We start from the raw sequence: 26,750 nt of genomic DNA, 5'->3' as shown, positions 1-26,750 counted from the left end.
TGGAAAATCATGGTTTCACTATATTACATAAATGATGTGTGGAAGCTGATCGGCAGTATGCAAATTACCGATTTTTAAAACGGGTTTTTGATATTATTTGTGTATAAAAACTACTTAGAAACATGCAGTAACAAAATAAATTGATTTATAAATAATATTTTAATTTAAATTTGTATGTTTTTATGTCCACATATATATCAACACCATCGTGTCTGCTGGTTCTATACGCAGACGTTACCTGCTCGGCAGCAAACAGACAATCGCTAATTTTATCCATATGTCCTCCTTTGTGTAGTTATACATAAATAGATTATAAATATATATCCACACATTTTTAAGTTGATGCAATATATTATGAAATGTTATTTTATAAGTTGCCGTTTCTATTAATTAAAAATATAATTGTTCGTGCACCGCAAACCTCTGGCTCACAATGCTGTAATGTAATCTGCCTCACGGCAGCGATGTGTCTGTAGTTGTTTATACTCTACGAATTGGATACATCTGTTTTCCTCGTACAATGTGAGTTAAAAGTATGGATACACTGTTTAGTTTTTTATGGATAAAGATGGAGGGATGAAACTTGGGACACATTTCTAGAAAATAGAAGTGAACTTTTTACCCACTGTTATAACTTTGTCCATTTCCCCAAAATGGGGTTTTGGAATAACAGCTCAAAATTTTTAAATCTAAAGATCCATTGAGTGACACCATATTTGAAAGGGCTTGATAAAAGAAGAACAATGGAAACTAGAGCTTTCTATCTCAACCCATTATAAAATGGCAGCTTATTGAATTAAATAAAAGTTAATTGAGACAAAACATAAATATCCGCATTCAGAAGGTAAATAACTTCAACAGACAACCACTTTCTTTACAAACTCAAACTCTGTTTTACAGTTATTACCTGCCGAAGGGCAGGCCTCCCTCGTCTTATCAGTTTTGAGGAAGTCCAATATCATGTTGGAATTAACAAAGTTAAGATGTATTTTTGTGATATTTTACTTTGAAATAGAGTGTTAAAGTGAACAAGAGCGTATTATGATCCTGATGATATGAGGCTACGAAGATGGGGTGAGATCTTATGATAAAGTAAGGAATTTATTTAATGACACCTATCCCAATCAAACCCTGTATCTAAATCAGGAGTTCAAAAAACAATCCAACGTTTCCAGGTAACAGGTAGCGTTAAAGACCGCCCCAAACCTGGAACACCAAAATCAACTAAAACGATGCATTGTAGAAGATCCTTATGCCTCAACAAGAAATGTTTCTCAAATATTAAGTATATCTCAAACATCGGTTTTTAAAGTTTTACAAACTTCTCCGGATACCGCAGAATTTCTTTATAAGAGCTTACGATTCGTTTGTTAAGCGCTGTTATCAGTGTGTCGCTGTGGATGGATATAATTCGAATAATTGTGGACTGTAATTATAAATTTTTTAATAGGCTATGTTCTAAATTTCTTATTGAAATTTTTTTATTTCTCTAGAATATGACAATAAATAATTTTCTGCAAATCCTAAAATACCGTTTTTTTATTGTTTTTAAAGTATAGTTTCTAAAATACCACAATTTTGTTTCAACAATTGCTAGTGAGCTGAAATTTTCACACAATATTTTAAAATCCTATTTAATGAATTGTGTAGAGTTTGAAAATGTTCGGTGCATAGATGGGCTAGTAAATAAAATCAAACTTTTAAACCTCTTAATGGGACACCCGGTATAATAACATCACAGAAAGGAAAGTTATTAGATAAACACAATGTTTTCAACACATTGAAAGGCACCGAGATAAAAACTAAGGCACCGAGTTTCTCGCATAACATTTGCAACAAAATTTGCTTGACCGCCGCACTTCAAATACAGCTGGTGACAATAAACCTCACCGTTGCACTTGGCATAAAGGTTACATTTAATTGTAATTATGGATTTACAATTATATATAATTGGAATTATATACTATTACAATTGTTTAAAAATGGACTAAAGCATAATTTAAAAAGGGGTTTTGAGTTGCCACCATGTATGTACTTGTGCCAGTGTTTCTTACAATCCTCGAAACCCTTCTCAAATTCGATCTTTGGGATAGCCTTTAGCTCTATCAGTGATGCACTTGTAATGTCATATATGCTTTTAAAACGATGGCCCTGTAAGGTTCTCTTTATTTTGTGGAAACTTTTAAAAAAATGTCTGCAGGTTAGGGAATAATATTACAGTACTGTTTTTAGCCAAAAGTTCAGAACAAGCAATAAAGTGTGAACAGGTGCATTATCATGGTGCAAGTGCAATATAATGCAGCATTGGATTACTTCACGCAAACAGCATTAAACTTGCAGGTAGTACTCCTTATTGACCATTTATCTTGTGGCAAGAATTCATGATGTATTGTGCCATTAAAATAGAAGAACACAGTATAACCTTCACATTCTACTGTACTTGTTTGTTGTTGAGCCTTTTTCTGTTTGGTCAATGCAGAATACATCCACTGGGATGGTTTAGCCTTAGTTTCGTCATCATATCCATAAACTTATGTTTCGGTACCTGTGGTAATACGTTTCAGTAATCCTGCATTGTCTTGACTTCATTTAGTGACTACAGAGCAACTTGCATTCACCACTGTTTTTGTCAAAAATTTAACAGTTTTGGAACAAAATTTACTGCCACAATTATCTTACCCAAAGCATTAAAAAAAATGTAATGGCATGAGGCTATTGAATTACTGATATCATCAGCAACTTCTCTGATCATAATACAGCGATTGTTCACGACCATTTCAGGGTAGAGGAAGACAAGATATTCCTGGATAGTCTTATCAGCAATTAATCTCTACATTTCATAATAGTTTCAAGATAAATAACCAGTACTTCTGTATGCAGTACTGTGTACAGTTAACACAGAGTAACCACAATATTGTTTTCATTTACACTCAACTTCATAACTTATGTCTTATCCTCACTTATGCCAAGGATATCTTACTTTTGTACAAAACCCTGGAGAAAAGAAGCAACTACTAAATCTCAACTGCTTCCAGTATGACAAATCAGAATAATGATTTGGAAAAAGAAAAATAACATGGAGTTTGCCATATTGAAAATTCCAGTCTTCTTTCTCATTTTATTCAAACATTAAACTTCAACCATATCTAATTTTTCATATTGGCTGAGACGTTTCCAAAATTTTTGTATTTGCATATTTACACCATAAGGTAATTTAATATTAATTGTAGTAAAAATTAGTAAATATTTATTTGTAGTCGTCTAATGATGAAACCTTCAGTTTCGAAAGGCCTAGTTAAAAAAATTAAGTATATTGAAAAGTATTGTTTTATTAACATTTACTACTTTTTTTAACATCGAGTTTATTTCTGGTTCTTAAGCCTCTTTAAGTTAATTCTTATTAATTAACTTATTTTTAACTACAACGTTAGACATGTCTGATTTTAGAAAGTTTATATCGTAATTAAATTGAAAATACTTTTATTCAGACCAAGTACAACATTGGATTCATCAAAAAGCATCAAAGATACGTATTTCACCTAATTTATTATTTCTGGAATTTATTTTTATGTACTAGCATCAATATGCTTATAATCTTTTAACTAAAAAATTACTCAAAAGAGAAATATACAATTCTGTACTAACATTTCCCTGATACACTTTTTTTGAGATACCTATTAACACGTTACATTAATTGAGAATTTCCTCATTTTTAAAGTTTTCTGTTTTGCTTTTAATATACTAAGACTATTGATAGTGTCTTAAAACTAACTTTTTGTTTGTGTAAATGTTTACTTTATTATGGCATTTGCTATTTTGCAAAACAATTTATGCAGTGTGTTTTTTTTTTTTCAATTTTATATGTGTTTCCCAATGGGTGAAGATGTGCCTTCATTGTGATTCATTATGCCTGGATGTTGTGTGTTCACATTTTTATGCATAAATAAAGTATTTAGTTTGAGTTGTTATTAAGTTTTATGCTATAAACTTTCTTGTATTTGTTGTTGCTTTTGTAAATTTGTTCGAATTAATTTAAACCATTGCATTTAATAAAATGAAAAACTATGAGCTTTTATTATGTTATAATTTATTATGCTTCAAAAATTCAGTGATTAACTACCTACCAGGCAGGGTACATGATATTCCTAAGGCATTTCTAGTGTGGGTTCATATTTCACAAACCTCAAATACTAATAAAATACCCATAAAACCATTCATAAAATAAATAGTTTAAAAAGTGTTGACCAAAAAGATTGAAGACCCAAACTTTACCTAATGATACTTGTTCAATGTAATTTTTCTTTTTTCTCATACTGACTCATTCCGATTTGTCATATTGAAGGAAGTAAAGATAATTGTAGTTGGTTTCTTTCTGCATAGCTCTTTAACCCTCTCCCGCTCGCAAGGCATGAATCGGCACGGCCACCACATAGCCACTGCAGCTTAAACGGCATAGATCGGCACGCACTGCTTTACCCACTAGAGCCGATAAGTGCTGCTCTCGAGTAGCAATATTTTGTACTACTACGGGTTGTTTGCTATCAGGAGACCATTTACTTTACTTTTACAGTAGATTTATTCTATTATTTTGCTATTTTTATTAGTTGTGCGGAAACAATGGCGGGTTGTAGTCGTACACTTTGTGACAGTGAAATCGATCTCGTTATTAGTAGTGATTGCGACGATTCAAGTGAGTGTAGTGATGTACCAGAGCCTTGTGAAGTGGTTGGTGGCATTGAGGATGTAGTTCAGAGTGATCACAGTGGCAGTGACGGCGAGCCAGACAATGACCTTCATCAAGTAACTGCGCAACAAACAACCCCGCGCCACCGGCGCCCAGCTGTCCGTGTGCCCCCTCCCTGGTCTCGTACAATCAACTTCTTTGAACCAAATATTTTTGTAAAGTAATATATATAATTATAGTTAATTACAATGACAGAACGTGTGTAAGTTGAGGCGCCGTGTATTTTGACCGAGCGCGACCGGAAGAGCGAATTAATTAAAGTTAGAAGCACCGTGAGCGCCTGGAAACAATGCGAGCGAGAGAGGGTTAAAAGGGAAAGATATCTTTAACACAGGTAAGTTCAAGACAGACAATAACGTACAATATTGAAGTTGAGTGCTAATGATGATGTGACAAAGCAGATTCTCAAGTCCACCGGTACCGAATATTCAAATATTTTGCCTTTTTAGAAACTCTATGATAAAGAAAAATAAGTTTAAATGAATGTTCATTATTAAGAATATGTATACAAAATCTTTTTTGTTTTCGTTGAAGTGAAGCATTACTTGCAAAATGAAGTGTGAGCCTCTCCTTTTCTAGTACTAAATTTGGCACCATGTGCTGATAGATAGAGCCTCATAATAAAAGAAAGTTTTTTATCATCATTCACTTTCACTCTGGAGTTTTGATTGGTTGTTCTTAACCCTGGAACTGGCGGTCATATTTCTCTCAGTGGCGGAGTGTTTTTAGTACTTCATACATTGCCTTATATTTATTTTATTATTACATGTTTACTTTAAAGTACCTATGTCATATAATATATATTTTTATTCAGCATTGTTCAAGGAACATTTTTCACATAATATATTTTTAAAAAAAATATCCTTACTCTACCTCTTCATGAAAAAAAATTTTATAAAAAAGAAAAGTTAGTTCAAAGTTTTTGATTTGTAAAATTGTTGTTGTTAGTGATATGCAAAATCCAAAATATAAAAAATAAAGAGCATTTAATTCTAGTAAAAATAAAACAATACATAGTTTATAAGGTATTTATTTCTACATGTGGTAAACGATACAAAAATCATACACTGACATTCGAAAGTGCTACTTACCAACAAAAGTAAGAACTTCAAAGCTCACTTGGATTTGTACAATCTTGTACCTATTAGTTCATATTAATTTTCTATTCTTTATTAGGCCTATATATATTTTATTATATATTTTTTTAATTGTGTTCTGATTGAATGTCTAAATCGGAATCCTCATCGCTGCTTATTTCATGTTCTACTAGTCATGTCGAATGTCACTTGAACGATCGCGGAAATTACGATCCATTACTTAAACACGCACAAAAAACTTACTATTATTGTGTCATATACACAACCATCATTACAATGAACTCAAACAAACAATAAACCAGACAGAACACCATCCAGCTGACGAAATAACAATAGCCGAATGAACCAGTTGACTCATCGCTGCACGCGCAACTAGCGCGGTACGCGGAAGAATGTAAACAAACAGTTCAGAGATTATAAAACATATGGACGTGCAACGAAACGATAACATTATTTATTAGTGTATTATTTACATAAATTGAACCTTCCTCTTTCGATTGGTATCAATACCGTTACTCTTTGATCGTGTTTTAAGTACGTAATATTGAAAAATAAAAGACATGTTAAAACGCCCGATATCGGGTGTTTGCCAGTTCCAGGGTTAACATAGAGACTTCAAAATAAAAATACAATTTTTTTAGTTTTTCTATGCTTTATTTTCAAATTAATTTCTTATCAGCAAAACTGTTTTAAGACAACAACTGTTTATTTTTCCTTATTCAGCAATTGTTTTAAATCATAACAAATTTGACATTTTTTATTTAAGTAGATTAAAAAAATATGACAATAATTTAAATTACAACTAACCGTGTGTAAAATTATGACAATTTCAACTACAACTAACCGTGTGTAATCTTTTACTCCAAATAGAACTCACATTTTTATAGCATTTATACACAATATCAGCATAAAGAAACCTACAACTAAAAATTGCATTTGAAGTAATTTAAAGAGAAAACAAAATCTAAATTCAACTCATGAATTTATTATTGTGTGAAATAACAAATCATACATTTCAAATTTCATTTTACAAGCTAACCCTTAAGCCTTAATAGCAGTGCAGAAAAGTACTTACTATTAGAACTACAGTAGACTCCCTTTAGTTCAGCCCCCTCGGAAACAGAACCTTGACAGATTATAATACAGCCGGACTAACTGGTGATTTGTTGTTTTTTTTATCTCTAGAATAAAATCAGAACCAAATATGAACTCTATGATAGTTTTAATAATAAAATACATCATACTCACCCAACAGTAGTGTTGTACTGTCATGGAGTTCCAGTCAGATATAATATTGATACATCAGGCAACAGGAATAAATATAACTCATGAATCCTGAACTTAACTCTCAAATGCCATGGACATGTGTAAGAAGCGATCTCATGACTTTTGCTCGTAACGTCTTTGACGCGTATACATGTTTTGGCTATATTTTATCTTCTTGTGTCTTTGTGGTCACTTGCAGTACGGTTATGTTGTGTTATTCCATGCATTGAATCTTCAGGCTGTAAAATGTATGTCAACACACCTGCATCTATTTATAGCGTGAGATGGGGTAGCTGAAGGTTATGAACAGAACTGATGCCGTGTCTAACCACTGTGCGAGCGTGAACCCTGTGTTTTTGGCTTCCATGTTGTATTTTATGGCTCTCAACACTTAATGAAAAATTGTAGAATGGCAAAAGAACAAGATGTATTGTGTGCTTCAAACGGGGTGAGAGGAAAGAAACTATATTTTTGAAATCATTTGTTACAAAACCATAGCTTCACCCTGAAAACTTGTTGTGAAGCATTCCACACCCGGTTTCACTTTTAAACAATATATTTGTTTATACATATATTCATGTTCCATATATTATATATTGTGTGAAACCCATTCCACTACATCATTCTCAACTAGATTTATTGAAATGGGCTGGAGTAGTAGATCATTCACGATGGACTGGTTACCGTCCGCTTCAGAGCCATGGAGAATTAGTTCTACTCTCTGGTTTCCTCCTCTCTTTGCTCTCATAGCTACAACATCTTCTACTTCCGGCCAGACCTTTCCCCAGTGCTTGGTGAATGTAGATGGTGATATCTTATAATAAGACAGCCACCATATAAATAACGTCCATAATGTTCAGGGTCTGAATAAGATGTGTGCTGCAGTTACCATCCATTTGACCCAGAATTCCAGAAAGAAGCTCCTGCGGTACTTTCTCCTAAAACTTTCAATGACGCCTTGGTCCATTGGTTTAGAGATACTTGTGACATTAAATGGCATTTACAATAGTTTCACGTCACTGTAACCATCACATTCAAGGTCTTCCGCGAGATGTGTAGGCGAATTATCAAACACAAGAAGTGCTTTAATCAGCAACTTCAAGGGTTTCAAGTGTTCTTTAACTCTTGGAAGGAATTTGGTCACAAACCACTCTTTAAACAAAGGTGTGTCCATATACACTTTTAAGCTCTTTAGTACAATGGAAGATGAGACATTTTTAAGTTCTTAAATATTCTGGATTTGGTTGCCTTTCGTATGACAGACCATGTCAATTTATGTGAACCGGTTGCATTCGAGCATAACACAACAGTGATTCTCTTTTTATTTAAATTAAATCCTGACGCTGAAGTTTCTTGAGCCATAGTTAAGGTTTTTGGAGGCAAAAGTTTATAATTTTAAATCATTTTGTCAATATCGTTAACTTGTTCAGGACTCAGTTTTCACAAGCAATTACATGCTTTAATTTTTTTTTGAACAAGCAGACTGTTGATCTGCTGAGAGCTTCTCCCCAAACACTCCTAGGAAATGTACTCAATGGTGTTTTTTCCATTGTGTCAGCCAACCATCACTGACTTGACTTGACTTGACAACATGAGTGACTCTTCTACGCTCCTGCATAAACTACAGCCACAATGCATCTTAACCAGTTTGTGTTTTGGTTTTTTTATGATAGATCTAGTTGTCGGGACTTTTTATGTTTCAATTTGCATACAAAAAGCCTCAATGGATTGTATTTTTACAATAACGTCATTAAGAGTACTTTACCCACATTGAACTCCCTTCAAATGCTTTGTACTGATTCACCTGTATTTAGGTGCTGTAAAATATTGTACTGCATTTCCACAGTTATATGTCAACATTTATTACTCATTTTAATTGATCCTCAACTGAAATGAGATGATTTGTTTATGTTTTATCTGGAGACATAAAAACAAGTTGAATCCTGTCCATTTTTGCCGTGGGAAACTGTCCTGTGGGCGGTTTTATCATTTCCAAGAAGGCGACTCATTTATCCGGCGGCCACACCAGGGGGAGTCGTACTACTAAAATTCAAAGGCTTCAACATGGAATTTAAATACATTAAAATAATAATCCAACATATAATAGTTTTTAAATTATTTAAAATGGAATTTAATGGATTTAACAAATGTAGACTATTAATAGATTACAATCTGTCAAGTATTTCTTAAACAAGAAAATTACTTAAATTTATTAATTGAGGCTGGCTGCAGTTTTGTAAATTAAGTTATTTGAACTTATATTGTAAAGTAAACAATATATCATAAAACACTTAATCACTATTTCGCCAAATGCACTATTTTGAGTCTTGAGCGTTGCAAGAGTAGTAATACAACTTGTTTTTGGCAGTGTTTGTTGTTTTACATATTTAATTTTTTGTTTTGGTTTCAGATAAAAAATTATCTGGCAAGTCCAAAGATGAACAAATGGCAGAAAAGAAACAAGAGCTAGAGAAAAGACTGCAAGACGTAACTGGACAACTAGGAACTAACAAAAAACAGGCAAAGAAAGGTGATTATTACAAAGGTTACGTAGTGTATGTGTGTAATTTGTACTGTTTTATGATAAAAAAATCTCACCAAACTATACATTGAATTATTCAAGGACATTTCTACTGTAATATGTTCATACTAGTTAAATAACTTTATTATTTTAATTTAAACTGTTAATACTAGTATATATACTAGTAATGATTTTCTTCAAAGTTGTTTAAAACGAAAAAGAAAGATGTGAAAAAGATTACAATCAAAGAAGTAGATGTTACAAAGTAGAACGCTTAGAGCGCTATTTAAATATTTTAAAATATGACATATTGTACTATAAATAATTAATTAGTTCTGAAGGAAATGAGGTTTTTCTCTAAATTTACCATTCTTCAATGATACAATACAATCAGTAACCCTATATTTCTAGATTTGCAATCTGTTCTCTTCCTCAGGTGAATTTCTAACCTAATAGATAACTACAATCTAGGTTAAAGTAAACAAAATATACCAGAGTATTGTGACACGCTTAAGTCAGGAACCACAACAGCCATGTTGTGTATCTATTCCATTTACACTAACTCTAAAACATGCACTTAATAAAAACTAAACATTCATTATTAAAACTGAACTACAGAATACAGGTTACAATAGGTCCGGCTCTCACTGGCTACCAACCAAATACAACTGACAAGAGGCCAGTAGTGCATGACGATCGTCACGACAAAAACAAAATGGTGGCAAAATGAGGCACGGGGTGGGCCTTTTTATTATTATTGGTTCATACTAGATGAACTTCTTAAAAACATTACTGTGACTCCTCACCAGTTTATTACAAATCTTTAAAATTTCTCTTTTAAACTGTCTATATCTGAGCAAAAGCTCTTTGCTCTATCAAATAACGAGTAGGCCACTCCTCCTTTGACAGATTTTTGATGGTTTGATTGATAGTTTAAATATTGTCATGTGTGTGTTTCCTTTTGAAAAACTAGTCTTAAGAACATCAGGATCTCTTAATACACACACATCCAAAATTTGTACACAGTATCAAGATTAAATATCTGTAATAAACCAATGGTTAAAATGGATTTATTGTTAGTTTATTTTCAGAATTGACAACTGACAAAAGCAGAAATATGAATTTTATCTAAGGGTTTAAACTTTTCTGTGGAACAAAAATCTGTAAAGGCACTGGATTACTTAGCTGGAATCAAGTTGGCTGTTGCTGAGTTATCGGAGGAACAGGGTGACCAGTTTCGTTGTGAGGTCAGTCTTTTGCTCAGGAAAATTCCCCCACAAAGCCCAATTTGACAATAGAGGAGAAAAGAGCTATGTCGATCCTAGGGAAAGACGAAACTGTCAAAATCTTAGCAGGCGAAAAACGCAATGCTACTGTTGTACTTGACTCTGTAATGTATAAAGAAAAGATTAAGTAAATTTTAAAGACTGGCAAATATATAGTTTTAAACAAAGACCCAACTAATTCCTTTGAACTTAAAGTAGCAAACACTTAAGAAAACTTAAGTATATTTTTCAGATAAATTGAAAACGGTCCTCAAGTTGGTTGCACCGCCGATTATCATATATGCCCCACATTGTCCATGTCACCTGGTATTGGTTAAATGTTTTAAATTCATATGTCTGATTCCAACCACTACACAAGTTCTGATTCAATTCCTTTAGACTCTGATGTGTAAGCCAAGTAATATACTTATTTCAGTTAACAAACCCTCACGTCCCTGCAGATACAATTACCACTCACCTTCACGTCTATGACTTCGCTCATCGCTCACCCCAGTCACTACTATCTTCCCTTCAATTCACCCTGAATTACCCGATCACCTCTTGCCCAATCCTCTGCAGACTTATCAATCCTTCATTAGCAAGAGATGAAACAATTATGAAAAATCTTCTCTAATATCGAACTTACATCACCAACCTATCCATCAAAACACTATCTTTAAAAATCAAATATTTACCCAAGTACACCCTCAAACACGTCATCAATCAGAACTCTCACCACCATTACAGAAATTGAGATGCAAGAGTGGATCGATAGGTCTAGTCTACTGTGGGGGATGACTGTTGGAGTTGGTAGGTCTCCTTAAATGTTATAGGCAGTTGCTGGCCTGAACTGTATCCCTGCCTGCTTTGACTAGAGAGGCTGGTACAGATCTGACATTCCCTTCTTCCATGACTGAGATATAGTGCTCCCTATATCTCCTCATGAATTTCAACAGGAGGTGACCCCTATCAACAACCTTGCCCATCCTGTCACTCTGAAAACAAATGTTTTCACTTCATATTAAAAAAAACTAGGTTCAGTAAAAATAATTACTTTATTTTATAATTGGATATGTTATTTGGTTTTTAGTATTCTTAAGACATTGACTGCGGTGAACACAACATATTGCTATTCCGGCTGTCCTAAAGTCGGTGGATACTTGTGTTACAGTGAAAATGTTAACGTATTCTCTTGCTAGAGATATATCATAGACTAACACTTTGACTGCGGAAGACGTAACTTATAATATTCCGGCTGTCCTAAAGTCGGTGGATACTTGTGTTGCAGTGAAAATTTTAACGTATTCTCTTGCTAGAGATATATCATAGACTAACACTTTGACTGCGGAAGACGTAACTTATAATATTCCGGCTGTCCTAAAGTCGGTGGATACTTGTGTTGCAGTGAAAATGTTAACGTATTCTCTTGCTAGAGATATATCATAGACTAACACTTTGACTGCGGAAGACGTAACTTGGCTGTCCTAAAGACAGTACATGACTTGTGTCTGGACTAGTGAGGGTGAGGAACTCATATTAGGTATTCATATTACCAGAACTTATAGTTTAATTTTGGTATTAAAAGAACCAAATTTTCACTAACAAAATTTAAAATCTGCTAAGTGACTAAACATATGTTTGAACATCATATAATAAATTTAAATGTACTCTGGAATTCCAAATTTGAACATAGAATTAATTTCCCTTGTTATATTTATATATTGATTACAGCAAATTACTATAAAATTTTTCTGTAATTAGTAGAGCTGTAAAATCTCTTAGTAATTTTAACAAAAATTTTATATGTTTTTGTTTTTTACAGAATCTGGCAATAACAAGAGTGTGGATGTCGTTCAAGGTGGTCCTTCATCAACTCTTACAGCATCAAGTTCGAGTAGTTCTGATACAGATTCCAGTAGTTCAAGTTTATCAAGTAGCAGTTCAGAGTCGAGTGACTCGGAAACAGGTAAAAATATCTTGCATATTTAAGTTAAAGTAGTGTGTTTCATAGTTCATTATTTTAATTAAATCTTCACCTAATTTTGTAAACTTTGTTGGATGAACGTCAGAAATGTCTAATAACAATGCCACAAAGAGTGGTAAACCGAATGGCACACATTTTAAGCATTAAGTCTTATATTATTCTCTTTTACTTTACTACTCTCTTTTTTATAATCACAGCCATAGTAAAATTTAAAATTGGAGAAGTTGCCAAATGCTTTGTAACTTTTAAAGTTTCTACATAAATGTTAGCGGTTTTTCTCATTGGTTATCAGTGTTGATGTTTTAACTGTTAATAATTAGGTTTTGGGCAGATACCAGCATAAACCAAGTCTAATTTACAATATCACGTGGCAGAGAATGCACATAATATGGTATATTAATATTATATGGTGTACTTTACTATGATATGACATAGAAAAAACAATCGTGTTACAAAGACATAATTTGGTTTTAAGGTCTTGTTCGAAGCAAAGTTTTAACTTGACATAATAGAAAAATAAAGCACAAAATAAAGATATAATTGGGCTGACTATAATATCATATATGAGTTCGAAACTAATGGCATAACACATTTGGTACTATAAAATTACAATGAACTTCGAGATGAATATTCAAATTCAGTTTTCTGTCAGTACTTTAATTAGTGATATGCGTACTCATAAAATATTGAATCTGAAGTTAAAAGTATTAGGTGGGAAATTATGAATTTATCAGTTTCACTGATTGTTGGGAGAACTGGAACCAGAAGCTTCGACAAAATATTGATTCTGTGGTTTTTTATATGCATAGTTAATTTTTATTCCACCTAGATTTTTCTATTAGCTTTAGAAATGATTGGTTGTGATGTATGAGCTTGAATTGCCATCATTTATGACAGGTTACAGCTTTGTTAAATGATAGCGTTGTCTGTCTTTTTTTGTCGATAGATCTTTCCATATCATATATAGCCTCGTGTTTGTTGTTGCATATTGTCTTATTACTATTATTGTAGATGAATACCTTCTTAAAAAAGTGGAATCTTTTCTTTTTCTGGGAATATAACTTCATAGAGAACTAACCTGGAACAATTGCATCAAAAATAAATATACAAACCTTAGATAATAATACACTACACGAAACAGACACTTTATCTCCTCAGATGTTTTACCTTATATATTTGCGTGTACCCTACAAAGCCTTAAGGCTTTTGAGTGGATGTATTGGATGCAAGGCACAGAGGAGGGGTTCATAGTTATAGTACTAAATGTAGGTGTAGTTATAAAGTACAATATCAGGAACACGGAACAGCCATTGTAACAACTACTTTATAATCTGGTCAGACTAATCAATGAGCTCCCTGACAGCATTAAATAGTTAAAACAGTAGAAAAGTTATTCAACGTTCAATTAAAAGATCTAAGATAGTGTCTAAAGTGTCTTACTCTGCAGAAGATTGTTACACCACTCAACTAACAGCAATTTATTATTCCCGGAGACTAATATTGAAATGAGTATATATGAATGTGATTTAATGTACACATGACTCGAGCGTGAGAAAGAGAGGTGAATATTAGTCTTTTATAGTTGTAAAGTTATCTTTGTGAGTCATATTTGCTCTCTCCATTCAGGGCTTTTACTCACTAATCTTCAAAATGTTAGCAACGGCATGACCCAACTGGATGTATGCTGGTCTGTCATTAAAAACGTTTTGAATCTGTTAAACTATATAATGTTGACACTTTCAATGTGTTTTTATGAATATGATTTTAAATCATTAAACTATGTTTATAAAAATATAGAATATTGTATAGATCATCTTGTTGAGCTCACAACCATCAGACCTTTGATGAACAAAATATATTGTAATAGTTAACAATAAATTTTATTTAAATGGCAAAGTATACATTTTCAAAGACAAAGACACATCTCTATAGGCCACTGCCACTGTGCGGCTAACCTCACAACAAAATGCAAGCCCCCTGGATACGTATATGGTTACATTAATCTGTTCAATTAATATTTTATGCTTAGACTGTAACACTTGTATATGCCTACACACAACAATTTAATATAGTTAAAGAGAAAGTAAAGTAGCTGCATTGTAAAAAGAACTGTACGAACGAGACACGATCCACACAGCTGATAAACAGATACAAGAATGTGCTGGTCCCACTCCCCACTACAACCCCCTGCCGGAGGGGGCTCCTCCTGCGCGATACTGCTCAGAAATTTGCTTCTGCGCAGGCTTCCTTGTGAGCGGTTTATCTATAGTAACTCACCAGGAGGTTTGACTGGGATAGCTTTTAAAGCTCTAACCTCAACACACATAATTGCATTTTTAACCTCAGCTAACATCATTGCATTCCTGACTCAACATGCATAGCTGCATTTCTAATTTTGGCTTTCATAACTGATTCCTGACCCGGGGGAAAACTGCGTCCCTAACCTCCAACACATAGCCTGCATTCATGACCTTTTAACTTCAACACACGTAGACAGAATGAAATTATGGAAACTCGGCAAGCTGTACCATACGTTTTAATTACGTCATGTAAATTAATAAATGGACAACTTATTAATAAGTATAAATTTTGACATTGAAATGAACTGTCACTTTCACTTTATTTCTCCTATCCAGAGTAGTACAATTTTTTTATCTGTTTGTGTGTTGGTGATCCAGTTTTCTCTTCCCATGTTAATGATGTCTTATAGATCACTCTTGTATGTAGCAGGAAATAGAGTTGTATAAAGGGCTTGTCGTTTATTAACACTATTAACTTTTATTATTTTTTCATGACCTGATTTAATTTTAAGGATAAGAAGCTGTCAAAGTATACACACACGATCTAGTTATTGTCTCAATTGAAACTTGATTTTATATGACTGTAATTTTTTCAAATTTTGTGTTCATTTATTATGAATCCTTCTTAAAATCAAACCAATACCACTGTTTCTTAAAAACTGTTGATAAATCATATTTACTCTACGGTGTTTATGAGCTAATTGGTTTTTAAGGTTATGTGATTGTTGGTGATATTTTGTGACCCTACTAATGGCGGGTTGTTTCTGTCCAGGTCTGAATAATCACAAGATGCCGTAGTTAAGTTATCCCCTTTGCTGAGCACTACAGACTGTCGCTGGTGATGTAATTTGTTTTCGGCTATATTTAGTATTTAAATTAAAGCCAAGAGTGCAGAATGTGTGATGGGGGTCAGCCAGCATTCAGGTGTATATATTTATAAATAAATGTAGATTACATATTTATCTTTGACTTAATAGATGTAAGTGTTGAAAAATGCTGGACAGTTAGGATAAGGCAGACAATGTGAGTGGTGGCTGTGGCTGACTAAGGTATATGTAGGCACGCTAGCTGGCCTCCAAACACATTGTTTGCACTCAAGAGCTTGGCCTTTGTTTCGACAAAGCTCCCGTGCATAAAATGTCATGTTGATATAATCAAAATGGTTTTTAAAGTTAGCTTTCATGAAGCTGTTTTAAACATATATTTTTTTAATATATACATATATATTGTATACATTTAAGTTTTTACTCTTAACATGATGATATTTTTGCAATAAGAGTTTATTTTGACCTTAAAGTTATTGTTGTACTTTTTATCTGTTTCCTCTTTTGGCATCCAAAATAGGAAGTACTTTCAATTCTGGTGATATGACTTTTTAAGACCTGTTGAAATTATTCTGTTATTTGATTGAGTAATTAACCTTATTATTGTTAAATTATTTCACTAGTAAATTAACCTATGACAATCACCAGAATTGTTTTATTGAAATGCACACAAAATTGTTGTATTTTGTTTAGTTTATCTAGATTTAAGATTAATTAATATCTGTAGAGTAAATTGAACTTGTGTAATACCTGAAATCGTGATAATTTTTAAATTAAGATAAATAATTTTATTCGCTGTTTAAATTTATATTAATAAAATTTTTAAGTTTAAAATTTTTATTCAATTATTAAATTTTATTTGTGCCATAGCTAAAGAATAGGCACCCTAAATATTAAAAAGGCTTTATTTCATTATTATGTTATATTTGATGTATCTATTTTTCAATTTTTGTTTTTAATAATTTAATGGTGTAGTTACTTAGCAGTGAAATAGTTTGACACAATCAGTATTACAATTTGTAAAACACGAATTCTTTCCCACTCAGGACTAGTCATCAAACTGTCACTGTCAAGCCGAACTTTGTGTCCAAGTTAATTGTTGTGAAAAATATTTTATGTTAAAGATCTTTTAAAGCCCACCACTAGGTTTGGTATATAAAAATGGTTTGTTATATTTTGTATGAATGTTTTATTTACCATAATTTATGTGTATAAAGTGATGTATAATTTTATATTTACATTTTTCTATTAAATGTATACAAATTACATATAGTTTATTACCTAATGTGGTTTTACTCCAGCATTTTTCAACCTGTCAGAAGATGTAAATATCTGATTTGTTGTATAGTTTGAAGGAAGGTTGACTGTAGTGTTGTCATTGTGCGTGCCTGTAATTAGTCATTGTTTTGCATACTTGTCTTTTAAATTAATTTAATCTTTTTTTAATATAAAATGATCCATGTAAATTTTTATAATATAGTTGATCTTTAATATGAAAAAAACTTGCTGTAAACAAAGAAGAAAAACATTAACAATAAATGACCATGAAGGTGTTTTCAGGTTAGTTTTTTGTCTATTGACAGTATATTCCTTTCTATACCTCAGTCACACATTCTGCACTTGGGCCATATGAAATTGTGTCTCTATCAATCACCTCCGCTGACAGTATTCTCTTAACTCTTTCTAAGCTCAGCATTTCGGTAATATTTGTTGCTCAATTGATGTTTAATAGGGTTAAACAGTTTGGTTTGTTAAATTACCTCAGATGGGAGAAGAATTGAAAGGTAGGCCAATATTATATTCTTAAAAAGTGGTGTGCATGGAATCTTATATTTCTGGTAATATCAAACATATTTTTGAAAGTTTTACTTTAATTATAGATATACTTTATCACTGTTTATGTGTTCATTTTACAAACAGCTGGCAGGAGAGTACATCTGTGCTGTTTGTAAATCTCAGAAGATATCAAGCTATGTATAAAAAAATCTTAAATCTTTACAATTCATTAATATTGTTTTCGTCTGTATATTTAACTTGTTTACTACATTACGTCCCTGCATTTTTGTTTTTGCATTTATTTCCTTCGTGTCATGTTCTTTGGCATATAATATATTGTTATACACACACAAACTAATTCCATTCATCTCTGATTATGATCTTAAGCAGGCACAGTGACCTCGACGACCGTGTGTTAAGTCCTATATAACCAATCAAGATAATTTAACAAAACAATAAGTATTTAGAGGCATATGTTCATATAAAGGGAATGCAATAAACAAATTTTGTATTTTCAATTTAAATAAATAATTAATAAAGAAAATAATTATAACAATGCAACAATTGTGTGTAACCCATTAAAAATAAAGTCAGTACGACTGTTTGAAATTAACATTGGTTATATATGGGACTAAACCGAAGGTTGTCAAGGGGTAGTGCGCCTTCTTAATAGCCAGCTGTGTAAAATGAATTAGTTTTTTTCGTCCCCATAAGAACAATGTTAAACCTCATGTAATTTTAAACCCTTATTTTTAGTTTTAAAATTGTGGTACATATCTTATATTAAAGATATAAATATGCATCCAAATTGGTTATGGGTTATATATTTTTGTGGGTTATTCAGAAACAAATCTTATATACTTTGTTGTGCTTCATCGTTTAATCATTCAAAATGTAACTTTACAAAAACATTAAAAAAGGTTTTGGATTAATGATAACTTTAAAATGAGACATCTGCTATAACACTAAGAAGTAAGGGCGTAAAATTACATAAGACCTAACATTATATTTATGATGAAAATGTCAAGGACATTTTACTATAGCCAAGTCTTAAATTGGTTTAATATTACAACTTTTTTATTAGTTTACTGATCACGTTTACATTACATGTTTGCAACAATGTGTAGTATGGTATCAATACTACATATTGATTACAACAATATGTAGTATGGTATCAATACTACATATTGATTGCAACAATATGTAGTATGGTATCAATACTACATATTGATTGCAACAATATGTAGTATGGTATCAATATTAAATATTGATTGCAACAATATGTAGTATGGTATCATCGTCAACTCATCCACTGCGCTTAACTTAATTTGAGTTTGACTCTAATACTGTAATGGATTAGACCTTGTTTGTCTTTCCCTTACTTCTCGCCACATTATGAATTGTATTGAAGATATGATACAATCTTATGAACAAATAATTTGAGCCACAGCCTTCTACACTTTGTGAAATGAAATAAAAAATGCCTTTATTATTATTAGGACTATCAAGCCCTCTATACCACTCGACCTCATATTATATGAAAGTTGCCAAAATTAAATACATTCAGTATAAATAATAGACATATTATAAATATTAATAAACTATTAAACTCGTGAGAAGTTACAAAATAAATAAACTTAACATAAAACTTTTTGTATTAAAATAAACAGCAAAAACTTAAGGGTGCGCACAAAAGAAGAAAAAACGCATTACCCACTCTTACACACTGCCTGACCACATGCACACCACAAGTACCATTATTTATCACCCCCACAGGCCCTCCATCAACTAGTCATTGACCCTCGCCTGAAGTGAGTATGACCCTAAGTGCTTTTATAAGTCATCAGGGAGAGCATTTCAAAGACGATGAGTTGGGATTGATAATAATAATGTTCTCCTTTTTATTGGTTGTTCATTAGTATCAGAGATTTTGTTTTGATAATTGAATGTAGAGTAGAAAGTATAGTAAATTTACATAGTTCCTAAAGTTAAATGATTGATAACTGCTAAAAAAATATGTAAAACTGTTCACAACACCTTGAAATTAAAAATAAATTGAATAAGAAATTCTCTGCAATTGTTAGATTGTGTTTATTTGTCGCACAGCTATCTAACTGTAAATTATCATGGCTGTGTGTGTTTATATTCTTTTTTAATTTATCGTCTGAAGGCAGTTAACAAAATATTATGAACATATCATTGATTATTTTAATTTTGTTTTTCAAATCATTTAATCAGGTTTAGACGTTTACACATTGATACCATTTTATAATTTTTATTCATATATGTCTGTTATGATCATAGCCTAATTAATAGTATTTTTTATATTATTACCTTATTATTTTAATATTGTATAAAACTTGAATCTTATTTAATGACATAGATATAACTTGGTTACCAGTTACCATTTGATAATATTGATGAAAGCTAGGTCAAACATTCCTAGTTACTACTTTAATTTTAAATAGTAAGGGTATTTTGTCTACATTTTGGTAAAAGACAAATGTCAATTCTTTTTACTGTATTAAGCCAAACCAAACTTTTCGGTCCATCTTAAATGCTGCTGCCAAACTGCTCTAAAAACTATAAAAAAGAGTTTCAATTCGTTCCCGTACTTGGATTGTGAATACGTACAATCTTTTTAAGGACTTTGATAATGGAGTAATATATGGAATTTTTGAAGTTACTCAACAAAAGTCATAATGTAGTGATAGTCGAATACTGAATTCTCTTGTCCGATTCTGAATGTTTAAAAAATTGATTCTCAAATGTTTAATCCTAATAGCTCGTTTTTAACCTATGTTAGATTAAAATAAAATCTTCACGAAAGCAATTTCTCTCATTCTTAAACCCTTGGTGATAAAAAGCAATCCAAGTATCTCAAAGTAATGATCTATTTTAATAAAGATTTTCAGAAATTCAGAGAAATAACCAATTTTAAGATTCAAAAATATAGGCTATTTATCTCCAAAAGAATAAATTTACTTATAAAACATTCTAAATTTGTAATGTTTAAATCGCCTCTATGATTAAAAAAAAAAATTAAAATATAACATACATAATTTTATAGAGGAATTACACATTTCAAATTGTAAGATACACAAAAATTAGCGATTGTCTGTTTGGTTTTGAGCAGCTGACGTCTGAGCATGAATGCAACGAACACACAGCATTGTAGGAACACAAATGTAGATCATACGAATTGAAATAAAATATTACTTTCAAAATTACGCTAATTTCTTAATTTGGTTAGCTATTCCTTCAGTTTTTGTATCTTACGGTAATATTTTAAGAACTCTATACCCAAACTTGCCACTCATAGGCTTTGGGTTAGTTGAGTCAAAATTCTATTTATAGCAGAATTAGAATTACTGACTATTAATTAAATTTAGTGAATAATATATTAGTTTAAAATGTGTGTTAATGTTGTACCCTCATCCGTTACCAATAAATAACTACAAAATTCACAATGTACTAGTAACCGAAGGAAACATAAACTGTAATTGCAATTTAATAGCTCTCAACGATGATTTATTAGCTGTTGGACTGACCACTGATATTGCAACGTCATTTTTATTCGTTCAGGACCGGCCGTTGGCATATCATCACCAGTTCGGTATAATTAGCACTTCACCACCTTATTGAGGAGTATATTATATATATATATATATATATATATATATATATATATATATATATATATATATGCTATTTTTTATTTTTTGCATCAAATATATTTATAGACAGACTTTGAGCAATTATTCTAACACTGATGTACTGTACATTCATGTGTAATTTTGTACACTTTTATTCATAGGGCAAGTGTAAAGTGGAAAGCATTTTAGAAGTGTGATTTTTTTCCAACTTAAACATCTAAACAAACCCAAAAAGGTAATTTAAAAAAATTTTGTTTAGTTTATATTCTAATTGCAAAAAAACATACATAGCCTTAAAAATGAAACTTAATCTCATTTTCTAATTGTATAAATATTTTTGGATTAAAAATTTTAACATTTATTTTTCCTTTAGACAATTAGTTTTTAAACATGTTGGTAATAAAACAATTTTTTTCTATATTTATTAATCTTCTAGTTATGGTTTTTTTACAACTGTAGGTTAAAAAATGTGTCGTTTAGCTGCTAGCCACCATTTTTTGTAAAGAAAATTATTATTAATGTTTGTTGTTTCATTTAGTGCCAGAGGTGAAAAGAATCAGTAAAATTTTGAAAAGTCAGTGTCATTTTTTATGTGACTACACAAAAAGTGCCAGAGTGTTTTGGACAAAAATTCAAGGTTTTAGAAAAAAAATGTCCCTAAAATTTTTTTTCTTTGACACGAAAAGATACTTTTTAATTTTTATTAAAGGTAAATGAATTGTGTATCAGAAACTATGTCACATCCAGAACTGTTATAATTTTTTAAATTAAAACATCCCTTTAGACAGCAACATTTTCATAGAAACAAAATAAACATCCAGTTTGAGGTGAAATAACTATTATAAAAATACTATTTCAATACTTTTATGATAAGGAGCATTTAAATACAATCTCAAATCATGTGTAATAACGAATTACTATATCTTAAACAAAATAGTAATTACTAGAGATTATTCTTACTAAAACGCAAGGTCTTGTTTTTCATCATAACCTCCTTTTTTATTCTTTTGAAGGTAAAATGAATTGTGCAAAATAAATGTGTAAAATTCATTTTTACATAATTCAAGAAATTTTATATCACTTTAGAAAGTGACATTTCCACAGAAACAAAATTAAAATTGGGTTTGAGGTAGAAAAATTCATTTTGAAGTTTCAATACTCATAAAGAGCTTTTAAAACAACCTATAAATCATATGTAATAACCAAATATTGTACTGTAAAGAAAATTTTTTAAAAATAGTTAAGCACTAGAGGTTTGTTTTGTTAAAAAAAGGGTTTTAGTAAAAATTCAGTCAGAGTTTATTTTTCACTATAAAAAGCTCTATTTACATTCTTTTTGAAATTTGAATACTTAAATACTAAAGACCATCTAAAAACAATGCAACAATATCATGTGTAATAAAACCAAATCCAACAGTACTTTTTTTCAATGAAATCCATAAACTCATTTATTGCACAAGCTAGGAGCAATAAACATTTTGTTAGTTGAATTGCATCACCTGTTTTGCATCAGTCATAAAAAAAATTACAAGGTATTATCTATTTTACAATAATTCCAATGGTACCTCTATCAACAAAATCCATTAACACGTTCGCTGCTAAAAATTAAGTAATGTATGTTACTAGAGGCTAATTTTTTTTTATTAGTATTCACTTACCAATTTAGTTGTTCTGACACGGGTTGGTACAGAAAGGTCATCAAACACCAAAAGAGACGAATTTCGCCATTTTGAAAATGTGCAGTAGATCTACAGCACACGCTCCTGGGGCCAGTCTCTCTTCGAAGCGTGCACCGTTTTCCTTATTGTTTTTTTAAAAAACAGACCACTAACAATTGTTTATAATAATACTGGGAACAAATCACTTAGTATAACTAAAAATATATTGATAAAAAACACTAAAAACTACTATTTACAACCCAACCATCCTCCCCAAGGTTCAAGATTCAAGGTTTTTATTGTCGTTAGGCAATCCATAGAAATGCAATTGACAAAGTCATAGCTAATTATTTACAATGATCATAGCATATAAACCTTAAAAAATACATATTAGGCACATATTTTTCATGTAAGTCAATTGAATAAATATGACAGTCAATAAATAAACTAAACTATGTACATAAATTATTTACTAAAGTTAATGTAAGGTACGCTTCATTAGTCATGGAATTGGTCAAAGCAATGTGGGACACACAACCCAGGCTGTCCATCACATTCTAAACACTGCTACATCACGTATTTCTTTCTGCCATTTGCATAGCAAACTCTGCACCTCTTTTGTTTACTTCTCTTTCCACAAGCCACTTTTTCTGTAATCCGCGAGGGTGCATGGGGACGCTGCGGCACTTCAGAGGTTGAGGAGGCTCGGGGACGTCAGGGAGTAGCTTGTCAATAACCTCCAGATGGAAGTCATACAATGGCATTTTGTTTTCTCCACTTGATGTGCGAACTTCGTTATGGAGATAGTGTGCATTCACTAACATCATCTGAATTACGTGGACAAAAATCTTGTTGTGCCACCGCAGTGTTTTCCTTTCGCAAGGATAATATGGCATCATTTGGTCACTGTGGTCCACGCCTTTCATAAAATGGTTGTATTGAACAATTGGTAGTGGTTTTAGTCTCTCCAAACCACCTCGATTAATTGAATTCACCATGTCATTTTCAAACTCAGTGGATATGTAAGAGACAACGCGTTTGTCTTTCCATTTGGCGACAACAACACTTTCGGCGTAGCGGGCGATGGTTTCACCCTTTTTCAGGGTTGCCGATTTGACTTCAGGAGATATGTATTTTCTGTCCAGCCGAAGAGTTCCAGTGCAATATATATTCCTACGGAGCAGGCTTGAGGCAAGAGTAAAACTATTATAATAGTTATCCATAAATAAACTGTGGCCACAATTGAGTTTCCCTTGCATCAGCTTCAATACAACGTTGGCTGCATGTCTCTTACCACCGTAATCATCTAAAACTCTGCAATACATAAAAAAACGAAGTATTAGGCCATGGGGGTCACACAAACTGTACAGTTTGATGCCGTACTTATGGCGTTTCCCTTTTATATATTGCCTAAAGTACAACCGTCCCCTCCATAAAAACCATTCCCTCGTCAATGCACAACTTTTTTTGAGGGTAATAAATTGAGTCCATTTTATTGTTGAAGTAGTCAATTAGAAACTGTAATTTAGAAGCTCTGTTGTTTGGGTTAGGGTACCTTTCAAAATTAATGCATCGCAAAATAAGCATGAATTTGTCCCTGGCCGTGAATTTGGGGAAGCACGTTGAAAACAGCTTCCAATAGTCTTGTATTTGGGGTAATTGTAATATTCCCATGTGCAGCAATAGGCCAATAAAACATTTGAGATCCTCTACGGTAATGTCTTTCCATTTATGGATTCGTGAGCCTGGGGTTGTAGTAGGTCCACAGAATAACTCCAATGCGTATCTATTCGTAGTAGCCACAATGCCCTCCAAAAAATCACATCCACCAGCAACAAGAAAAAATCGACTGGGATAATCTCATTAGGCGAAGGGACTAAAAACTTTTCCTCTTTTTTAAACGGTACATCTTTCATACCTATAGTTTGAGGACTCCATTGTGGTGGTCTTACGTCATAGTCTGGGTCTTCAACCTCTGACTCATCAGTATCGTATTGTTCATTGTCGAGGTCCGGATCATAACCAGGGACACCAGGGTCGTCTTCATAATCAGAATCACTATTCGCCACAAACTGACGTCTATTCTGGATTCCACTAGTTCCAGGAGGCAAATCCATGTCTATTGTATTATAAGAATAACACTAAACACACAACAAAAACGATAAAATTTAAAGTAGTCTAAAAACTAACCACAAAACGCTAACTGAGAACGGCAACCATAAAAACGCGGGAAAAGTATGTCCCCACGAGCGGCAAAACGGACAATCATACACGACGAGTGCTGAGAGCACACTGACTGGGTTACTAAACAATGGTGCTGTGCAGTAGATGTACGTCGTGCGCACCTGGCGCGAGGCAGCCGTGCAGTAGATCTACCGCACCTGCATTGAACGTGTTAACGTATAACTGAGCACGATCACTTTAAAGGTACACTTGCTCAAGTAGGGAGTGACAAACAAGTCACAGTTCAAAGGCAACAGCTGTTTCTTGTTTGAGTGGTTTTTTTAACTGCATCAAAACTTTGCTAACATCAATTCTAGAAACATCTCAGCCTTGCTGAGGGAAATTAATTACAAACATACACAGTTAATAATGTATAAATGTAGTAGGCGAGAGCTACTGACAGTGTAGCCAGGCAACAAAACCCTTTTATTTCCATGACACGTCTATGAAAAACTGTAGTGAGTTTCTTTATTTACTTCATTAGTTATAAATCAGATTAAAGTTTACACTTTATATGTCTTTGTAAAGCTTATTAAATCCTTTAGTTGTTGTATTATAAAAGCTATAGACCTACTACCAGGTAAATCTAATTTATGGTTGATTTTTTTTTTTTAAGGGAAACCATGTTTATATCCTGAAGAATTAGAAATTATGATTCTGATATTTTGTTAAATGAAACTCAAGATTTTGACTTAATTGTTATTATGCAATATTTATGTGTCTTTGCTGATGATACTCCAAAAAAATACTTTTTTCTGAAGAAAACGGTTCACTTCCAGTAACTGTGGAATACCTCGGCCCGACTTAGTTTTCATTTGTTTTTAGCTGCAGGGACATACATGTTCCAATTTGTGAATCAATGTTTATAAAGTTATTCCACAATAAAGGCTTTGTTTTCCACAGTGTGCAGGAAAAAGAATTTCTTATGACTTATTCATTTTTGGTACTGCAGTTAAAAACTGCCATGTTTTGATATTTGTGGCTTATTTGAGAGTTTTTGGCAAAATACATAAATTTACAGTATCTTTACATACTGCAAATGGTATAGATATTTTCACCATGTTTTGGGTGGTCTACTAAAACCATAATACAGTTTGGTACTGATTTGCCTGTCTATTCTAGTTATGTTTTGGGTACCAATTCATAATTTAAAGACATTTTTTTGTTGGGAAATCTGTACAATTTTTAATGTATATTTCAGTATTGGGGTTGGCATTTGTGGAGAAAAACATTTCCGCACACACAGTACACAGAACATTTTGTTTGTTCAGTTACAACCTTTCCACGTTAGAGGCAAACACATGGAAACTACTCTTTTCAAGTTTAGTACTTTGGCAGGCTTTGAACTCGGTCAGCCAGCAAAAATGATTACTTGCCAGTAACTATCTGAATAAGTATCATGTTTAAAAAAAATATCACATAAGTTGAAGAAAGAA

The 26,750-nt window shown here is 32.3% G+C and overlaps 1 protein-coding gene across 3 annotated transcripts in view; it reads left to right on the top strand.

The window, feature by feature from the left end:
* LOC124360602 (bromodomain-containing protein 3-like) overlaps nucleotides 1-26,750 on the top strand; it is a 129,526-nt gene that overhangs the window by 55,496 nt on the left and 47,280 nt on the right. For all 3 annotated transcript variants that reach the window (XM_046814350.1, XM_046814349.1, XM_046814348.1), the window contains 2 exons: nucleotides 9,518-9,637; nucleotides 12,716-12,859. In XM_046814350.1, the coding sequence (XP_046670306.1) occupies nucleotides 9,518-9,637; nucleotides 12,716-12,859 (264 nt within the window). The remainder of the gene's footprint in view (nucleotides 1-9,517; nucleotides 9,638-12,715; nucleotides 12,860-26,750) is intronic.

The sequence above is a fragment of the Homalodisca vitripennis genome, chromosome 4, assembly GCF_021130785.1.
Source record: "Homalodisca vitripennis isolate AUS2020 chromosome 4, UT_GWSS_2.1, whole genome shotgun sequence".
NCBI lineage: Eukaryota > Metazoa > Arthropoda > Insecta > Hemiptera > Cicadellidae > Homalodisca > Homalodisca vitripennis.
The sequence above is the reverse complement of the archived record's forward strand: the minus strand, read 5'-3'. Positions and strand labels throughout refer to the sequence as shown.